The sequence below is a fragment of the Myotis nattereri genome, assembly GCF_964212035.1.
Source record: "Myotis nattereri genome assembly, chromosome: 8".
Lineage (NCBI taxonomy): Eukaryota > Metazoa > Chordata > Mammalia > Chiroptera > Vespertilionidae > Myotis > Myotis nattereri.
Genome location: NC_138083.1, coordinates 31154703 through 31176377, shown reverse-complemented (window position 1 = coordinate 31176377; position 21675 = coordinate 31154703). Strand labels below are relative to the sequence as shown.

The 21675-nt window shown below is 38.8% G+C and overlaps 1 protein-coding gene across 5 annotated transcripts in view; it reads left to right on the top strand.

The window, feature by feature from the left end:
* PTPRA (protein tyrosine phosphatase receptor type A) overlaps positions 1 to 21675 on the top strand; it is a 131382-nt gene that overhangs the window by 24031 nt on the left and 85676 nt on the right. For 3 of the 5 annotated variants that reach the window (XM_081096821.1, XM_081096824.1, XM_081096820.1), the window contains exon 2: positions 11200 to 11278. The exons of the other annotated variants lie outside the window; for them this stretch is intronic. In XM_081096821.1, the coding sequence (XP_080952947.1) occupies positions 11252 to 11278 (27 nt within the window). In that variant the 5' untranslated portion in view covers positions 11200 to 11251. The remainder of the gene's footprint in view (positions 1 to 11199; positions 11279 to 21675) is intronic. 5 annotated transcript variants of the gene reach the window in all.

The window sequence follows — 21675 nt, the reverse complement described above, 5'->3', positions numbered from 1 at the left end:
AACTGAGTAAAGTAAAATGTAAATTATAAGAAGTTTGGGAAAAAGTGACTTTGTGATCTAACTTTGTGAGAGCCCAAGGTGGGGATATTGGATAGACATGTACATGTCCCTAGATCTTAGGAAAGCATACTTCAAAAAGTAGAAAAGACATGGGTATGAATCAATAGGAATGATATTCCAAAAGGAAAGTCAGTTTAAAGTAAAACAAAAACTGCTCTCAAATTAAAGATAGATAGGTGTTTGCTTCTAATAGATATTCAGATTTAAGAAATTAGAAGACAAGAGTTTTGAAAAATATATGGGGCCATTAGTATTTCAATAAGTATAGAAAAAGTAAAGTAACGTAACTTGTTTTAAATCTTTGGTTTTTTTTATTGACTTTCATTTAAAGAGAGAGGAAAGAAGAGGGATAAAGAGATAGAAACATTGATGAGAAACATCGATTGGCTGCCTCCTGCATGCCCCTTACTGGGGATGGAGCCCGCAACCCTGGCATGTGCCTGACTGGGAATTGATCCAATGACTTCTTGGTTCGTGAGTCAGTTCTCAACCACTGAGCTACACCAAGCAGGCTGTTTTAAAAACTAATTAGTATTAAAATATTTTTTATGAGAACACTCTTTAATCTTTTATGGCTTTTACTGCTATTTTCTAGACCTGCTATATCCAATATGATAGTCATCAGCCACATGTGCTATTATTGGGCAGTACATATGTAGAACATTTTCAACATCACAGACATTTCTATTGGGGAGTGTGTGAAACTTTGATACATTATTATAAAATCTAGTAAAAGTAAGTAGGGGTATTGGGGTACTTTTTATCCAGAAGTTTTACTAAGGAAGAATTGGGCATGTGTGCTTTTTGTTGTTGTTGTATTTGCAGATGTGCTTTATTTTGAAATAATTTTAAATTTATAGATAAGTTGCAATAATAGTACAAAGAGCTTTCCCCCTCCCTGAACCATTTGAGAGTAAGTTGCTCACTTGATGCCTATCAACCCTGAATACTTTAGTGTGTATGGTCTACAAATAGGGACATTCTCCTGTGTAACCACAATACACCCATTAAAATCAGGGACTTAACAGTGATACAGTAGTACCAGCTAATCTCAAATCCTATTCAAGTTTTACCAGTTGTCCCAGTTATATCCTCCATAACAAAAGGATCCAATTCAGAATCACACATTGCATTTAGTTATCACGTCTGTCTTTGAGTTGATCATATATAGACTGATTATTTTGAAGAATATAGACTATTTTGAGGACTATTCCTCAATTTGGGCCTGATGTTTCTTCATGGTTAGATTCAGAATATGCATTTTATCAGGAATACCACATAAATTGTACTGTATTTTTATTCTATCCTGTCAGAGGTACACAGTGTCTATGTATCCCATTTCTATGTGTTAACCTTGAACACTTAAGATGGTGCCTGCCAGTTCTCTATACTGTAAATTTATCTATTTTTCCATTTGTAGTCAATAAGTTATTTTGTGAGAAAGAGGCACATTGTGACCATGTAAATATCATTTGTCAAACTTTGGCCCACAAGTTTTAGCATCATTGATATTTCTTGGCTGGATTACTACTACGATGGTTGCCAAATGATGATTTTTCTAATATCATTTCTTCTACATTCATCAGTTAACATACCATTGTAAAGAAAAACTTTCTTTTCTCATTTATTTTATTATATTAATGTGGATATATGGATTCCCATTTTATTCAGTGAGTAATTATTATCTATTAATATAATTTGTTGTTTGATACTAAATTTGTCCCAGATTTGGCCAGTAAGCTGGTTCCTGTATCCTTTTGGCATGTCCTATCATTCTTTGATCACATCCCTTCCTTACTTTCTGGTACAACAAGATGTTTCAGTCTCTTCCTGTTTTCCTGCCCTAACCCTGAAATCAGTCATTTCACTACGGAGCCCTGGTTCTTTTTATTGGAGCAAGTATTTAGAAACCAGATCTGGATGCTAGGTATCATCTACTGGGGCATCATTGCTCTTAGGCACTCTCAGTGCAAGGGAATATACGACTTTATGTACACACACAAATATATATATACATATGCGCAAATGTAGCCAAATATATACTATTTCTCTCCTTAAAATGCTGTGAGTTTACACTGGTACCTCTGATTCCAGTCTAATATCTCAAGAGTTCATTTTATTTTTCTCCCTTTCATATATGTAACTCTTATCTGACAGAGAAACTTAGCTCTTATTATTCTTAATATATTTACTTAATTGATCAAGCCCCTCCAATGTACCCAGTCTGTCTTTTCCTTATGAGACTATATGGATGCCAGCCTTACTCAGCATCACCTAATGGTTCTGAGGCTGAATTATTCATGAACTAAGGAAGTACAGTGGACCATCATTATTTGCAGATTCACCTACTTGCTGAAATTTATTTGTAACCCCCAAATCTACTCGCTTTCATGGTCATTCATATACATATGCAGAGGGGTGACAATTTTGTGTGGTTCAACACATACATTCCTAGCTAGGTCATACAAGGTATTGCTCTGCCTTTTTGTGTCATTTCTCATATTGTAAACAAGGATCTTTTTGAAGTCTGTGTGGTGCCATGTATTTTGGATTTTTTTGGTGTGCTTTTTATTGATTTCATTGTTTAAAATGGCCCCCAAGTATAGGACTGATGTGCTGTCTAGTATTCTTTGGCTCAGGAGGGCTGTGATGTATGCCTTATGGAAAAAACATGTTAAGTAAACTTTGTACAGTCATAAGTTACAGTGCTGTTGGCCATGAGTTCATTGTTAATGCATCAACAATATAATACATCCAGAAAAAGAAAGAGGAAGTTTGCCAATCTGTACATGGTCACTCCAGAAAGTGACATCTATCGTGCACGGCGAATTTGTAGAAAGAGGAAAGAGTGGGTAAATTTGTGCATTTGTGAGATGGTGAACAGTAAAAAGGCATAGTGGATAGCATTGTTGACCACTATGAGCATTGTTGAGTGTTTTTGTCACAAAGAGGTATTTGATTTTGTTAGATGCTTTTTCTGCATTGAGAGGATCATGTTTCCCTCTTTATTAATATTGTATATAACATCAATAAATTTTGTTATTATAAATCCTCATCTGAGAATATTTTTTCCATTGATTTTAAAATATATATATATTTTTAATTGATTTTTAGAGAGAAAGGGAGCGAGAGAGAGAGAGAGAGAGAGAGAGAGAGAGAGAGAGAGGGAGAAACATTGCTGTGAGAGTGAAACATCAATTGGCTGTCTCCTGCACACCCCCCACCGGGGATCCAGCCTGCAACCCGGGCATGTGCCCTGACTGGGAATTGAACTAGCAACCTTTCAGTGCCTGGGACAATGCCCAACCAACTGAGCCACACATGCTAAGGCTCCATTGATTTTTAGAGAGAGGCAAAGGGAGGGAGGGAGGATCAGAGAGAGAAGCATTGATGTGAGAGAGACACATGATTGATTGCCTTTCACCCGCATCCTGCCCGGGGTGGAAGTGAACCTGCAACTTAGACACGTGCTGTTGACTGGAAATCGAACCCAAAACCCTTCAGTGCGCGGGCCGATACTAACCACTGAGCACACCGGCCAGGGCATACATTTAGTTCTAGGTCTGATATCATTTCAAGTTAATATTTGTGTATGGCATGAGGCTAAGAGTCAAAAGTTCATTTTTTTCCATATGCATATCCAGTATATTAGCACTATTTGTGGGAAAGACTGTTATGTTCCCATTAAATTGCCTTGGCATTTTTGTACAAAATCAGTTGATTATCTGTGTGTGGTTCTATGCCTAGACTCTCCAGTTTATTCTCTTGGTGTATATGTCTGTTCTTATACTCATAGAACATTGTCTTGTTCACTGTCAAGTAGTCTTCCAACTTTTTTTTTTCTTTATCAAAATTGTTTTGGCTATTCTGAGTTTTTTGCATTTCTATGTAAATTTTATAATTAGCTTTATATCCTTTATTCTGCAGTTATTTTTCTAGATGAGAGAATGTTTATTTTTCTGTGAAGTATTTTAGATAAATTCTTCTGATATATATTTTTCAGTTTATTAAATGTCTCTTCAGCTGAGTCTTCTCCAGTGGTTAAACCATCTATAGAATTTTAAATTTCATTGACTTTATTTTATTCTGGAAGTTCCATTTAGTTGTTCTGCTTTATTTTCTTTTTTAAAAAGTGTTTTATGTCCTCCTTATTTTTTTTTCTTAAATCCTCACCGAAGGACATGCTTAGAGAGAGGAAGGGCGAGAAAGAGAAACATTGATCGGCTGCCCTCTGTATTTACCCTAACTGGGGATCGAACCCGCAACTCAAGCATGTGCTCCCACCCGGAATCAAACTGGCAACCTTACAGTGCACAGGACAATGCTCAATCTTCTGAGCCATTCCAGCCAGGCACCTTCCTTTTGGTTTTGATGCTTTTATCTTTAATATTGTTAAACATACTTATTTTATAGTCTTTATAAGACTATTATGTTTTCTGAATCCTGTCCATTTTATGTTGAGGTATTGCCTTTATACAGTGGTTTCATTTTGTTTCTACTAGAGATGTCTTGGGGCATTACTGGTTCACTGGCATGGGCCAGTTTTGTTAATTTCCCATGGGGGGGGGGAATTACATATATATATATATATATATATATATATATATGTCTAAGTGACTGAACAACTGAATGACCGGTCAGCCAGTCGCTATGATGTGCACTGACCACCAGGGGGAGACGCTCAATGCAGGAGCTTCCCCCTCATGGTCAATGCGCTCCCACAGCGAGAGCGCAGCTCAGCTGACCCACTGGCGCCAGATGCAGGGATCATGGCTGGCGAGCACTGCTGTTGCGGTGGGAGCCTCTCCCGATCAGGACTGACTGGGCGTGAGTTGGTGGCAGGCGTGACAGGGCCGGGATGAGCGGGAGCGGCAGGCAGGAGCAGCAGGTGGTGTTGGATTGCAGGTTTTGGCCCAATCACCACAGGCCACATCGAGGGATCCCACCGGTGTACGAATCCATGCACCGGGCCTCTAGTTATAAGATAGAGTTAGTAAATTTAGACCTCAAATCTATATGAGGTCTATGTTTGTGGTTTCAAATTCTCAAGGGGAACCTTTTCCTCACCTTACCTATAGCTTAAACTGAGGCAGACAAGCTTTCTGGTCTTGTTCATGCAGGTGAATTTTTCCTTGTTTATTGTCATTGAAAGTATAGGCCTTTGAGAGTCACAACTTTGCAAGAAATCTTAGATCTAACTCTCCACCTTTCTGAAGTGCCTTTTCTACTTTTCTCCTGCTTTCTGTCTCCTTTTCTCCACTTCCATCAGTTACTGAAATTTCTTAAATGCTTCTGGGGCCAATACAAAGATCAGCAGATACTCCCATTTCTGGCTTTTGGTTCACATTTTGTTTCATGCTATTGGCAGTTTTCTCTCCTTTCTTGAGAACTTAGCTAAGCTTTTCAAAGGTCATTTATCCAGCATTTCTAGACTTAGTAGCTAGAGAGTTTTAGTAGATTTTCTAGATTGTTGTATTGCAAGATAAAAAAGGTAAGACTGTGTACTTTCAAGATTGAGTTTAATATACAGAAATATAGGATGTCAGCCAAAGTATAAAATTACTTTTTACATATATATTTATTAATTTCTATTTTTAAATGGCAACTCCTCTTTAAAAACGTGATCAGAAGCCTGATTTTCCTGTCTGCTTCCTGAGGAAGCGAAAAGGCAGAAACTTGGTGAGTTAGCAAGACCAGTTGTTGCTATAGTAAACAGGGAACTTCCTGGCAGTGGCTCTATTAACAGTAGGAAATGAAACCATGGCAGTGTTGCTTTAATTTGTCACAAGATTGTGTGTTTTGGTTTTTTAATGTTTTCATTACTTTTAGAGGGGGGAGAGGGTGGGAGAGAGGGAGAGAGAAAGAGAGAGAGAGAGATAGTGACATCCATTGGCTGTTTCCTGCACGCACCCTGACCAAGAATTGAACTGGCGACCTTTCGGTGCACAGGATGACATTCAACTAACAGCCACATGGCCAGGGCTGCCACAAGGTTTTGTTTCCCATCTTTGACATAGGTGTTTTAGGAACTGGCCTTTATATCAAGGAATTGCCCTTTCCAGTTTATTTTACTCATTGAGTCAGACAGTGATAGAAAGTCTCACTGATTGAGTACATGGCACCATACTATGAGTTTGTAATTATTGGACAATTATGATAAATTTCAATCAGGTTTTTAAAACTTTCCATTCAGCTCTTAGAGGGGAGTCCTTTTCCTCATGTGGCTGTTGACATACATCAACCAGGGGGTAAGAGCACAGATTTCAGAATAAGATATATCTGGGTTTGAGTCTTGCCACCAATCTTTGCCTTTTTGGAATTGTGTGTTTAATGTGCTGTCTACATTTAGATGCATTACCAGTACAGCTGGAAAGAGAAACAGACCTAGGTATTGAAAAACAAGGCCAATGATTATTCTTTGCTCATCCTATGTGATCATTGGTCTCATCTGTGAGAACGGGAGGGCGAACTGAGCAGCCTCCATAGTCTCCTCTAAAAGTCTTTAAATTAGTCCAACTTTGGATTAACAAATGAGGAAGCTGAGCTTAGGAAATGTCTGTAAAGCCCACTGCCTGGTCTTTTAGTTCTTAGTACTTGGGCATATGCTTCCTTTTTTTTTGAGAGAGAGAGAGGGGGGGGCAAGGGAGAGGGAAGAGAGAGAGAAGCATCTCGCTCCAACAGGGGAGGGAACCTGTAACCTAGGCATGTACCCTGCCCAAGAATTGACCCGCAACCTTTGGGGATACAAGACGATGCTCCAACCAACTGAGCCACTTGGCCAGGGTGGGCATATGCTTTTTTGGAAGGACCCCAGCAGTTTAGTTTTGATGCAGCTCTTGGTGAATTTGGGTACATTGTGTACAACATATAACAGTTTTTCCTGCCATAAGAATATTTCTTCAGGAGCAAAATTTAGCACAAAATCTTTTTTTAATTTTTTTTTATTATGTATAAGTAATAGATGATACTTGGATAGTACAGAGGTCCCAACATTGTTAACATTTTGTTTTATTTATTGGGAGTCCTCTTTCCCCCAGTGGTTTTTGTTTCTTCATCACTGTAAATACATTTAATAAATGTGCCGGTTAGGTTCTTAGAAAGCAGATTGAGATGGAGTAGGGGAGCAAAGGGCTTATTGGTGTGAATGTAAAAGGGGCTACAGAACCGGCAAGCTCAGAGTACATGACAGGCTTCACAAGCTCAGTGACTGAAAGTGACCACACAGGATGGTTTGATCATAGATTGCTAACTGGGCAGGTCAAGGTGGTTAGTCATGCACCAGGCCTATAACTTTCTCAGCAAAAGTCAGTCTTTACCTTAAGTGAGCCCTGTGAAATATCAGAGTATGAAATCTAGATATATAAAAGGCTAAGCGACTGTCCAACTGGTAGCTATGATGTGCAATGACCACCAGGGGGCAGACGCTTAACGCAGGAGCTGCTGAGCTGTGGTAACTTGGCAGCAGTGGTTTTCTGGTGACACACCCTGGAACCAAGAGGAGGGAGCCTGATTCCAGGGTAGTCGCCCGAGAACCACCTTCTCACAATCCGGGACCCCTTGGGGGATGTCCGAGAGCCGGTTTCAGCCTGATTCCCGCAGGCCAGGCTGAGGGACCCCACCTGCCGAGGAACCCTGCTCACTGCACAGATGCCCTTCGAGCCACGGCGCCACCCCGGCTGGCCAGGGAGGGATGGCACATCTCACCCAGTCCTGCCAGCCATCTTCCAGTTAATTTCTTTTCAATGTTCATGAATCCCTGCACTGGGGCATTAGTATCAGCATAGTTTCCAGGCTCCTCAGAGTCACAATCTAGCACCAGAGCACATGACCATGAAACTCCTCATTGTTATCTTATTGCCCACATACCATCTCTATTTACTATAAATGTTAAATGTTAACTATCCTGTCCCCACCACTGTAAAAGAAGTAACTGTCTCTTCATTTTACTTTTTATCCAATCCTAGATATTTCCTTGCTTTGTTTTTTTCCGTCTCCTTAATCTGCCACCAGTGGATTTCATGTAGCCTTTCTTACGTCTTCTCTTTTGATTCTAAATGTATAAAAAAAGAACTGCCAAACTGCCATTCTCTGAGGCATTTTCTCAATTTGTTGAGATCTTGCTCCTGGGCATGTCCTCAGATTTTGTGTTCAAATAAACGTTTATAAAATTTTCCTATCAGTTTGGATTTTCTTTTGTCGACATTGGGGAATAATGACGATGAGGAAACAGGAAAAGGGTAGGATCGGGTAGGGGGAGCCACCAGACTGCAGCGCACATCTAACAGAGTCTCTGTCAGCCCAGATTGCCCAATAGTGGAGTATCTCACTGGACAGAAACACTGGGGCCTTGAACCACTTCATTGCCTAGTCATTGGCAGTCAGTGAATGTCTTTGTATGAAGTTTTCTTTTACTGTATTTAGGATTATTTTAAAGAAGTGTGTGAACATTCGGAAGGCCCTCTGTTGAAAGGGATTGTCTTTTACTGTACAGTGTCAGTGCAAGGTATGAGCAACCTATGGCATCAGGTCCCCAACAGGTTTAGATCTTGTTTTCCTAATCTTGGCTAGTTTGTAGCTTAAAAATGGTGTCTCTTCACCGTTTTGGGTTTTGTGTGTGTGTGTGTGTGTGTGTGTGTGTGTTTCAGGTTTTATTTTTATATTTTTAAAATTTTTTATTGATTAAGGTATTACAAATGTGTCTTTATCCCCCCATTGTCCCCTCATCCTCCCAGTCTTGCCCTCACCCTCACCCCCTGTTGTCTGCATCCATCACTTATGCTTATATGCATGTATACAAGTCCTTTGGTTGATCTCTCCCCTTTACCCTCACCCTCCCCTACCTTCCCTCTAAGGTTTGAGCATCTGATCGATGCTTCTGTGTCTCTAGATTTATTTTTGTTCATCGGTTTATGTTGTGCATTATAGTCCACAAATGAGTGAGATCATGTGATATTTATCTTTCTCTGACTGGCTTATTTCACTTAGCATAATGCTCTCCAGCTCCATCCATGCTGTTGCAAATGGTAGGAGTTCCTTCCTTTTTACTGCGGCATAGTATTCCATTGCATAGATATGCCAAAGTTTTTTAATCCACTCATCTGCTGATGGGCACTTAGGCTGATTCCAAATCTTAGCTATTGTAAATTGTGCTGCTATGAACATACGGGTGCATATATCCTTTCTGATTGGTGTTTCTGGTTTCTTGGGATATATTCCTAGAAGTGGGATCACTGGGTCAAATGGAAGTTCCATTTTTAGTTTTTTGAAGAAACTCCATACTGTTCTCCACAGTGGATGCACCAGTCTGCATTCCCACCAGCAATGCATGAGGGTGCCTTTTTCTCCGCATCCTCGCCAGCATTTGTCATTTGTTGATTTGTTGATGCTAGCCATTCTGACAGGAGTGAGATGGTACCTCATTGTCGTTTTGATTTGCATCTCTCGGATGATTAGTTACTTTGAGCATTTTTTCATATGTCTCTTGGCCTTCCTTATGTCTTCTTTCGAAAAGTGTCTATTTAGATCCGTTGCCCATTTTCTGATTGGGTTGTTTGTCTTCCTTTTGTTAAGTTGCATGAGTTCCCTGTAAATGTTGGAGATTAAACCCTTATCAGAGATATCGTTGGCAAATATGTTCTCCCATGCAGCGGGTTTTCTTGTTGTTTTGTTGATGGTTTCTTTTGCTGTGCAGAAGCTTTTAATTTTGATGTAATCCCATTTGTTTATTTTCCCTTTAGTTTCCATTGCCCTAGGAGCAGTATCAGTGAAGATATTGCTTCGGCATATATCTAAGATCTTGCTGTCTGTGGATTCCTCTAATATTTTTATGGTTTCCTGTCTTAACGTTTAAGTCTTTTATCCATTTTGAGTTTATTTTTGTGTATGGTGTAAGTTGGTGGTCTAGTTTCATTTTTTTGCATGTGTCTGACCAAGTTTCCCAGCACCATTTATTGAAGAGACTCTTTTTTTTTTTTAATATATTTCTCACAGAGAGGAAGGGAGAGAGATAGAGAGTTAGAAACATCGATGAGAGAGAAACATCGATCAGCTGCCTCCTGCACATCTCCTCCTGGGGATGTGCCCGCAACCCAGGTACATGCCCTTGACTGGAATCGAACCTGGGACCTTTCAGTCCGCAGGATGACGCTCTATCCACTGAGCCAAACCAGTTTCGGCAAGAAGAGACTGTCTTGACTCCATTGTATGTTCTTGCCTCCTTTGTCAAATATTAATTGAGCATAGTGGTTTGGGTCAATTTCTGGGTTCTCTATTCTATTCTCTTCACCATTTTGAACCTAAAGTCTCCTATGGTATTTAGTGGGTGGTGAAATTAGGGATATGATTCTTAATCCTCTGTCCAAGGGGATTAAGAACCACAGTCATTACTCCTCAAATCCAAGCGGGATGGTGAAGATAATGATAAGAATGAGGCCCTAGATAGAATCAGGTTGGCCAGGTTCAGATCCTGGATCTGCTGTTTACCACTTTGTGACCCTAAGAGTCTGTATCAGGTTATGTATTTGGATAATGAGGCTAATGATAGCATCTGCCTATTATAGGGTTAAATGTGGTAGAGCACATAAAACACTTAATATAATGACTGGCCCATTGTGTATGCTTAAAGGTTAGGCAGTATTTCAATATAAATTTGATTATTTTGGTACCGTGAGAATTAGAAAAGAACTTAATTCAGGCTTTACTCTTTTTCCAAGAGAAAAAAAAACTGAGGCTTAAAGAGGTTAATAGGTTTGGTTTGGGTCACTTAGCGAATGAGTTACAGAGCTTGGACCAGAAGGTGGGTCTTTGACCAATACTTGGTTATGCAAGGACTATCCTGTGATTTGTAAGACAGTTAAAACTAGCTTTAGGCATTGCCAAATGTCCCCTTGCAGACTATTCCAGGTTTTGGGAGAAGAGAGAAGTGCTCCATCTTGCCTCCACTGGAAAGACCTAATTTCTCATTGAGTTCTCATGAGCTCTTCAGTGATTTAAACTATTTAAGATGGAGCTTTGTTCTATGGCTACTGGAATGTTAAGCACAGCTCTATAAAACATCTCCTTAGAGTGTACTCCCTGGGAACAATCCATGGGTTTAAATAGGGCTGTTTTACTTTTCTAAAGGTTTTTTTTCCCCTTTAGTTGCAGGTGACAAACTAAAAAAAAAGTATTTATGGAATTCCAGTGAGTGGGGATGGATGATGCATCTCAAATAATTAAGGTAAGAGCTAAATAATTAAATAATTAAAACGAGAGCTGTGAGGAGTCTTTGTCCCCCAAGTTAGTATTCTCACAAAACAAAGCTAAAATCAGGTTTTCTCCATTCCATTTTATTTGCAGGCTGTAGAATAACTTATTTTTGTGATTAAAACATTATAATTATCATTATTTATAATGGTGGCCTTCATCCTGGTCATGAATCCAAAACATGAACACAGTAAATTTTTTCATTTATTTAGGTTTAATTTGATTACTGTTTTATCAGTGTTTTGCATTTTTCAGCATATAGATCCTAACATGTTTTGTTAGAGGAAATACATAGGTATAAGTCCTTTGGGGAAGTTGTTGTAGGCCAGCGGTTCTCAACCTGTGGGTTGCGACCCCTTTGGCGTTCGAACGACCCTTTCACAGGGGTCTCCTAAGACCATCCTGCATATCAGATATTTACATTACAATTCATAACAGTAGCAACATTACAGTTATGAAGTAGCAACGAAAATAATTTTATGGTTGGGTCACAACATGAGGAACTGTATTTAAAGGGCCAGAAGGTTGAGAACCACTGCATTACAGTATCATACAGAATAGTTTCACTGCTCTAAAAATTCTTTGTGCTCCACTAATTCATTCCTCTTTCCCTATCCCTGAAACACTGAATCCATTTATTTTTAACCTACCTTGGTTGTTATGTTATATCTGAAGTACATTTCTTGTAGGCAGCATATAGTTAGGTCTTTTTCCTTTTAAAAATTTTTATTTTTCAATTACAGTTGACATTTAATATTTTGTACTAGTTTCAGGCATGCAGTATAGTGGTTAGATAGACATTTATATAACTTAAGAAGTGATTTCCTCAATAAGTCCAGTAACCACCTGACATCATACATAGTTATTATATTATTAACTATATTTCCTGTGCTATACTTCCATATCCCATGACTATTTTGTAACTTCCAATTTGTACTTCTTAACCTCTTCACCCTCTTCTCCCAAACCCCCTCCCATTTGGCAACCATCAGTTTGTCCTCTGTATTTATGTGTTAGTTTCAATTTTGTTTGCTTATTTTGTTTTATAGATTCTACATATAAGTTAAATCATATGGTATTTGTTTTTCTCTGTCTGACTTATTTTATTTAAAATGATATCCTCTAGATCCATCCATATTGTCACTAATGGTAAGATTTCATTCTTTTTTTAAGGCTGAGGAAAATTCCATTATATATGCCACAACTTTTTTATCCACTTGTCTATTGATGGGCACTTGGGTTGCTTCTATATCTTGGCTATTGTAAATAAAGCTGCAATGAACATAGGAATACATATATGTTTTCAAATTAGTGTTTTGGATTTCTTCAGATAAATACCCAGAAGTGGAATTGCTGGGTCATAAAGCATTTTCATTTTAATTTTTTGAGGAACCTCCATACTATTTCCATAGTGGCTGCACCAATTTTCAATCCCACAGTGTATGAGGGTTCCCTTTTATCCACATCCTCACCAACATTTGTTGTTTACTAGTTTATTGATGATAGCCATTGTGACAGGTGTGAGGTGACATCTCATTGTGGTTTTAATTTGCATTTCTCTGATGATTAGTGACATTAAGCATCTTTTCAAATGTCTATTGGCCACCTGTCTGTCCTCTTTGGAGATATGCCTATTCAGGTTCTATGCCCATTTTTAAATCAGATAGTTTCTTTTTTTTTTTATGTTACGGTGTATGGGTTCTTTACACATTTTGGATATTAACCCCTTACTGGATGTATCATTGGCGAATATCTTCTTCCATTTAGTAAATTGTCATTTTGTTTTATTGATAATTTTCTTTGCTCTGCAAAAACTTTTTGGTTTGATATAGTTCCATTTGTTTGTTTTTTCTTTTGTTTCCTTTGTTTGAGAAGATATATCAGAAAAAAACATTGCTATGAGAAAGTTAGAGATTTTACTGCCTATGTTTTCTTCTAGGAGTTTTATGGTTTGGGGTCTTACATTTAAGTCTAATCCATTTCGAGTTTACTCTTTTATATAGTGTAAGAAAGTGGTCTAGTTTCATTTTTTGCATATATTACTCCAGTTTTCCCAGCACCATTTATTGATTAGACTGTCTTTACCCCATTGTATATTTTTGCTTCCTTTGTCAAAGATTAATTGACCATAAGGCATGGGTTTATTTTTGAGCTTTCTGTTCTCTTCCATTGATCTATGTGTTGTTTTTATGCTCTATCTACTGAGCCAAACTGGCTAGGCCTAGGGCTCTTTCCTTTTAAAAAAATATATTTTTATTGATTTCAGAGAGGAAGGGAGGGGGAGAGAGAGATAGAAACATCAGTGATGAGAGAGAATCATTGATCGACTGCCTCCTGCATGCCCCCTACTGGGGATCGAGCCCACAACCCAGGCATGTGCCCTTGACTGGAATCGAGCTTAGGACCCTTCAGTCCGCAGGCGGATGCTCTATCCACTGAGCCAAACCAGCTAGGGCTATACCACTTTTTTTTTTTTTAATATATTTTATTGATTTTTTACAGAGAGGAAGGGAGAGAGATAGAGAGTTAGAAACATCGATGAGAGAGAAACATCAATCAGCCGCCTCCTGCACATCTCCTACTGGAGATGTGCCCGCAACCCAGGTACATGCCCTTGACCGGAATCGAACCTGGGACCTTTCAGTCCGCAGGCCGACGCTCTATCCACTGAGCCAAACCGGTTTTGGCACCACTTTTAAGTGGAATGTAGAAACCTTACCACCTTTTAGGTTCTTTTACCTCACCCCCCCTTATCATGCAGTTATATTAAATATTATCTCTTATATATGTATTGAGAATCATAAGACAATGTTAGAATTTTTATTTTCAGTATCAGACATAATTTTTAAAATCAAAGGGGGATTGTTTAATTGGTGTATATGTGTTTATGTGTAACATAAATATATGTGTGTATATACACCCTTTCCACTACTCTTTATTCTTTCTGTGATCATTTATTTCCTTTCTGAAGAAATTCAGCCATTCTTTTAGAGCTGGTCTGCTGGTGACACATTCTTAGTTTTCATCTGCCATTGTTTCTATTTCACCTTCATTTCTAAAGTATATGTTTACTCTATATAGAATTTTGGCTTGATTCTTTCAGCATTTGAAATATATTGTACACTTCCTTATAGCTTCCATGATTCCTGATAAAAAAAAAAAATCCTTTGGATTGTTGGTTTTCTGTAAGTAATGTGTCATTTCTCTAGCAGCTTTCAGGACATTGTCTTTAGTTTTTAGCAGTTTGAGGTTTCTATCTTTAACTAAATTTGGGGAATTTTCAGCAGTTATTTCTTAAATTATTTAATCCTTACCTGAGGATATTTTTCCCCATTGATTTTTAGAGAGAGTGGAAGGGAGGGGGAGAGACAGAAAGAGAGAAACATCAATGTGAGAGAGACAGACTGAATGGCCCCCCAACCCGCACTTGCCCCAAGAGGGCCTGAGGATTCAGCCTGCAACTGAGGCATGTGCCCTTCACAGGAATCCATCTCGTGACCCCTTCCATCTGTAGGCTGACACTCTAATCACTGAGACAAACCACCTAGGGCTCAAATTTTTTTTTTTTTTTTTTTTTAAATCTCTGAACTTTTCCTCTCATTTTTGGGACTGTAGTGTAACAAATGTTTGAGCTTTATTATTGTCCCACAGGATTCTGAGTCTTTGTTAATTTTTTTAATCTCTTTTTTCTCTGTTGTACAAGCTGGACATTTTCTATTTATCTCTTTTTCAATGTATTGATTGTTCCCTCTCTTATTTCTGCTATTGTACCCATCTAGGGTGTTTTTTCCCCCAGTTTCAGCTATTGTGTTTTTCACTTCTAAAATTTCAATTTGATACTCTATATTCTGGTTGGTGAGTGTTTTCAACTGTGAGCATTAGTTTATGAACATTAGTTTTGTACCTAATTATTTTTTAAGTACACAGACTTTCACCTGCAAATAAGTTTTTTGGGAGGTTCTTAATAATTCTATCTTTTTTATCTTTTCTCATCCCATTAGTTAGAACTTCTAGAATAGGGGTCAGCAAACTATGGCCTGCCTCCCATATCCAGTTTACTGCCTTTTTTATATGACATTTGAACTCAAAATGTTTGTTATACATTTTTAAATGGTTGGGGAAAACTTGAAGAATGATATAGTTATATTAAATATGAATAACATTAATTTCAGTTGAGTTCAGTTGTTGCAACAGAAACCGTATGTTGGCCCTATTCTAGATTAATAAATCAACCCTGGTCAGGTAGTTCAGTTAGTTGGAGTGTCATCCCGTACACCAAAGGGTTGCAGGTTCAATTCCAGTCATGGTACATATCTGGGATATGGTTTCAGTCCTGGGTCAGGGCATATACGCAAGGCAACTGATCGATGTTTCTCTCTCACATTGATGTTTCTCTCTCAAATCAATTGAAACATAATAAATAAATAAATAAATAAATGTTAGTAAATCATCGTGGTGATAGCCAACATGCTTTTCTTGTCCTGATTTATTGATAACTAATTTCAGTGTTTTGCTTTTCAGTGTGTTGTTGGCCATTCTCATTATAAAGGACATGTGTATAGAAATGGAAGGAGTTTTTTTTAGCTACCTTTGTAAAAATCTAGGACCCTCCTCACCCTCCCGTGCTGCTTAAAAAATTTTTTTTAATTCTTGGATTTTCAGAAGTATTACTGTGGTATCTAGACACAAATTTTCTTTTTAAGTTTGGAGAATTTTAAGCCTTTGTCTCTTCAGATATTTCTTCTGTCTTCTTTCCTCTTATCTTGGACTGAAATTATATGTAGGATAGGTCATCTCACTATATTCTCTATACCTCTTGCCTCTCTTTTGTATATTTTATCCTCTTGCCTCTCTGTTTTTTTCCAGATACTTCCTTTTGATTTACCTCCATTTCCTTAATTATCTCTTCAGCTGTATTTTATCTGTCCTTAAATCCATCTATTGAGTCTTTACTTCAACTGTGTTCTCAGTTTTAGAATTCCTACTTTGTCCTTTTTCTTTTTTAGATTTGCTATTACATTTTATTTATGTATGTGCATAAAACTGATTCTGGGCTGAAATTTTTTATAAATATATTTTTATTGATTTCAGAGAGGAAAGGAGAGGGAGGGAGGGAGAGAGAAACATCATTGATAAGAGAGAATCATGGATTGGCCGCCTCCTGCACTGCCCCTAGTGGGGACTGAGCCTGCAACCCAGGCATATGCCCTTGGCCAGAATTGAACCCGGGACCCCTCTGTCCGCAGGCTGACGCTCTATCCACTGAGCCAAACCGGCCAGGACTGGCTGAAATTTTTAATGCTGTGGTACTGTTCTTACCTATTTTCTACTTATTCCCATGTTACTGCCTCATGGACCAGACATATTTTAAAAAATTGTTTATAATATGATTTGAAAGCTAGGATGATACCTTTTTCTAGATAGAATTTACATTTATTTCTGGCCTTGCCTAGGGTATTGAATCATTTTAATACAGTTTCAGGGGCTGAGATTCTTTTAAGCTTGACTTTAAGCCCTATAGAGGCAGACTGATCAGTCTACTACCTGGGATACCTATTATGTGTGGGCCACTTTGCTAGGTGCTGGGTAGATCCTATGAACATAGCAGTCATGTGTTTGATCTACATGGAGCATAGTCTTGATTATAATTGACAGGTAAATATCTATAATTAAGTTCTGTGAAAGCAGTGAATAAGTTGCTATGATAATGAATATTATGATATGGGGTAGGGGTAAGAATGGTTCTATTATAACTAACGAGGGCAGGTTTCATTTAAGCAGAGACCTGGCTAATGTGAAAGAACTGGGAGCAGAAGCTTCTAAACAAAAGCAGTTACCAATGTAAAGACTGGATGAGTATGGGCCCAGTGGGCATGGTGGAGGGAGAGTTGAGATTGATTTAGAACTATATTAATGAGGTCCAGGAGATACCCTCCTACACATACACCTCCCACCATTTTTCTCCCCTTTCCCTTCAGAAAAGGGAAATCCAATTAGTCAATTGGGATTTGATGATCTATCTAGCTTTGCGATCTTGGATAGTTACCTAATTCTGCACTCAAGGCAAAATGGAGGAAGGAAGGGACGGAAGGAGAAGACACACATGAAAGTGGGATGGGAAATTATGAAAGGAGCACATGAGGAAAGAGACATGTCAAGTATTTTGTATTCTATACAAGTGTTTACAGTTTGGCATATGTAGTAGGCATTCTGTAAGTTCCTGTTAATTTAGCAAAATAAGAACAGGTCAGAGGATTTTTAAATGGGAAACTAATCGTAGAGGAGAATAAGAGAAGAATTTTCCAGTTTATATTTCTATGTAAAGGAGAGAGAGTCAATGAGAATCAAAATGGGAAAGAGCCATATTCAGCTACCTCCTGGATCATAAGAATTTTATTGACTAACCTGAAATGTTTGGGTAACATGAGAAGGGTAGGTGAGAAAACACTTGAGATGTGAGCTCCTCTAAGGCATGAGCTTCTCTCTCCTTTACTTTCCTACTTGGCACATGTTAGGGAACTTAGTTGAACAGATGAGCAAATGATTGATTCTCTACTTTGAAGGAACTTATACTGGTCTTACCTTTCTACTTTTCATTTTTTTTTCAACTATTGGGGTATAATTTACATATAATAAATGTGCCATTTTAGGAGTATATTTAGGTGTGTTTTGACAAATGTGTACACCATGTAACCACCTGTTTAGTCAAGATATAGAACATTCTTATCAGCCTCCAAAGGGTCCCTCATACCCTTTTGCAATTAATCCTCATTTCTATCCCCAACCCCAGCTGCTTTCACTTTCTTTTCCTTTGTAGAATGTTATGTAAATGCAATAATACACTTCTGATTAAGATGGCAGAGTAGGTACCAGTCCAGCGATAGGCATATAGAGTTTCCTGGTTATTCAGACATAATGTAAAACAAGTAATCCTAGTGGTTTTTGTTGTAGTTTTTAATTGATTTTAAAGAGAGAGAGGAAGGGAGAAAGAGATAGAGACTGAGAGAAATAGAAACATCACTTTGATATTCCACTTATTTATGCATTCATTGGTTGATTCTTGTATGTACCCCTGAATAGGAATCGAACTTGCAACCTTGGTGTATCGGGACGGCACTCTAAACAACTAATCTACCTGGCCAGGGAAATATGTTGTTTTTGCTGCATATTCATTAGACACAAATGGTAATTTTAATAAACATTTAAATTATAACTTTAATAAATGAAAAAATAAATGCAGTCATACAGTATATACTCTTGTGTCTGGTTTCTTGCATTCAGTTCAGTATAATGGTCTTGAGATTCATCCATGTTGTTGCATATTGTCCATTCCTTCTTATTGCTGAGTGTGTCCTTATCTTTCAAGACAGGTTTACCATCCATTTCTTTGCATAAGGTCCAGGAAGAGATCAATAAATTATTTCCTCTTATAATATTATTAGCCCAAACTTCTGATCTGATCAGTGGATTATAGAATTTAAATTTCCTCGCCCAGCCGTCAACAAATTGTTACACTGAGGTAAACAAGAGCATACCTCTCAGAGCCTTACGAAGTATATTTTGTCTCTGGCCATAGGTCTTAGGTCTTGAGCTGATATTTGAGAGGGAAATATTAAAACTTAGTCGAGTCATACTCCTTGTGTCTTAATTTTCCAACCATTATGTAAGGTTTTCTTTTTCTAGAAAGAGACTAATCTGGAATGAGAATTAATTCTCATCAGTAGAAGCAAAGCTTTAAGTAGGTCATCTGACTTTACTTTGTGTTCCACATTCACCATAGTTATAAAAGGGCCTTTCATGAGTTTTCTAGGCTTTCCTTGCTGCCAGACTCTCCACAGGCATTGCGAAAGAATAAAACCACCCTCCCCTGCAAAGCCTGTCTCATGGACTCTTTCATAGAGTACATACTGCACTATGTTTAGCTCAGCAGGGACTCTTTCCAGACACTGAATATATGAATAGTCCTCCTTCCAGATAAGAAATTTCAGTATTAGTGTCATAGCCATCGAAGTTAGTGTCCATCAGTATCTAATAAATAAAATGACTTGCAGCCAAATTTTTACCAAGTAATTAGGCCAGAGTTTAAGTGTTTATATTAAAGTTATATATAAAATTTGCCTCTAGATAATTATGTCAAATCAGTTAGGAGATTGATAAGATGCTTCAAATAATCTGTGTACTCATTATTCACTTTTTAAAAGAAGATAACACAGAAATATGTAGTTAGTTTTGACAGCAGGAGTAGAGGAGGAAAGTAAACAGGGAATTTTGAAACAAGGGATATTAAACAAGATGCTTGTGACATCATCTGGGGATAGTAAAGGATTTTTATTTTACTGGCATTGAGATCCATATGTCTCAAGGAAACTGTAACTATATAGAGTTAACCATATCTATTGATTTTTCCCCCCCAGGAACTAGAGCCTATCAGTTATAATAGTTTCCAAACAGTTCTGGTGAAGTTAGTCTCTTGGTGCCTTCCAGTTTACCTGTTCTGTAGTTCTCACTGTAAAACATTCCCGAACATCTTCTGAGTTTTTAGTCACTTAAGTACTTTATTTTCTTTAGTCATCTTTAATATCTACCTTCCATTCCTATCAAGGCTAGACTCTGGTTCAGCTATTCAGCTAATTCTCTTGTCAGTACTCAATTCTATTGCTTAGAGTTCTGTCACATTCACCCAGCAAAACTTTAATTTTGTATATTCTCTAAGCTATTACGGCTTAGAGCAGCGGTTCTCAACCTTTGGGTCGCGACCCCTTTGGAGGTCGAACGACCCTTTCACAGGGGTCGCCTAAATACATCCTGCATATCAGATATTTACATTACGATTCATAACAGTAGCAAAATTACAGCAACGAAAATAATTTTGTGGTTGGGGGTCACCACAACATGAGGAACTGTATTAAAGGGTCGTGGCATTAGGAAGGTTGAGAACCACTGGCTTAGAGCATTTTTTTAGAAAAGAATTCTTGAAAAATGGGTCTTATCTTACCTGGGCCCTCAGGGCTGCCCAGTGTCAGCATTTCCTGCCATTTTCTGAAGCAGCATTCTAAGTCTTACCACATCTTAAAAGTTTATCTCACTATCTCCTCCAGTTTTTTAGCCTTTGACTTTTCTACAGACTTTACAGGAAATCATTAGCATTTACACATCGTTTGTTCCTGCTCAACCTAACAAATAAACCCTTTCTTTTCTTCTCTTTTTTTCCTTTTCTTTTCTTTGTTAATCCTCACCTGAGGATATTTTTTCCATTGATTTTTTAGAGAGAGTGGAAGGGGGTGGAGGGGAGAGACCAAGAAACATCAATGTGAGAGAGACACATTAATTGGCTCCCTCCACATGCCTTGGGACCAGGAATCAAACCTGCAACCCAGGTAAGTGACCTTGACCAGGAATCAAACACGCAACCCTTTGATGCTCAGCCGACACTCAACTACTGAGGTATACTGGCCAGGGCAGCAAACACTTTTCTTGAGTGCAAATCAGTAGCTCTTTTTGCTAGGGTATATAGGGTCTTTTTGACCCTGAATCTAGTTACCTTGATCACCTTCTTTATTAACTCTCCTTTATTATTATTAACTAGAGGCCCGGTGCACAAAAATTTGTGCACTCGGGCGGGTCCCTCAGCCCGGCCTGTGCCCTCTCACAGTCTGGGACCCCTCAGGGAATGACCACCTGCTGGCTTAGGCCCACTCCCTGGGGGGATTGGGCCTAAGCTGGCAATCAGACATCCCTCTGGCAGCCTGGGAGCCCTCGGGGGATGTCCACTTGCCAGCGGGGAGCAGGCCTAAGCTGCAGTCAGACATCCTTAGTGCTGCTGAGGAGGCAGGAGAGGCTCCCACCACCACCACTGTACCGGCAGCCATCTGCCTGGCTTGTGGCTGAGCAGAGCTCTCCCTGTGGGAGCACACTGACCACCAGGGGGCATTGAGCATCTGCCCCCTGGTGGTCAGTGTGTGTCATAATGACCAGTCATTCCCAGTCGTTCTGCTGTTAGGGTCAATTTGCATATTACCCTTTTATTATATAGGAGTGCCTGGCCAGCCTGTGTGAGGGGCTGATGGCTGTTTGCAGGCTGGCCACAACCTCCACCCACCCAAGCTCCCAGTCGAGGCTGGCTGGAAGCAGGTATCTGGGATTTATTTGTCTTCTATAATTGAAACTTTGTTGCCATGAGCGGAGGCCACAGCCAGCTCAGGGCAGGTGGGAAACTTGGCTTCCTTCTTTGCCTGGGCAACCAAGCCTCCTGCTTGCTCCAACTCTGTGGCTGCTGGCCGCCATCTTGGTTGGGTTAATTTGCATATAGCCTCTCTGATATGCTGGTGGGTGTGGCTTAGGGCATAGCAAAGGTACAGTCAATTAGCATCT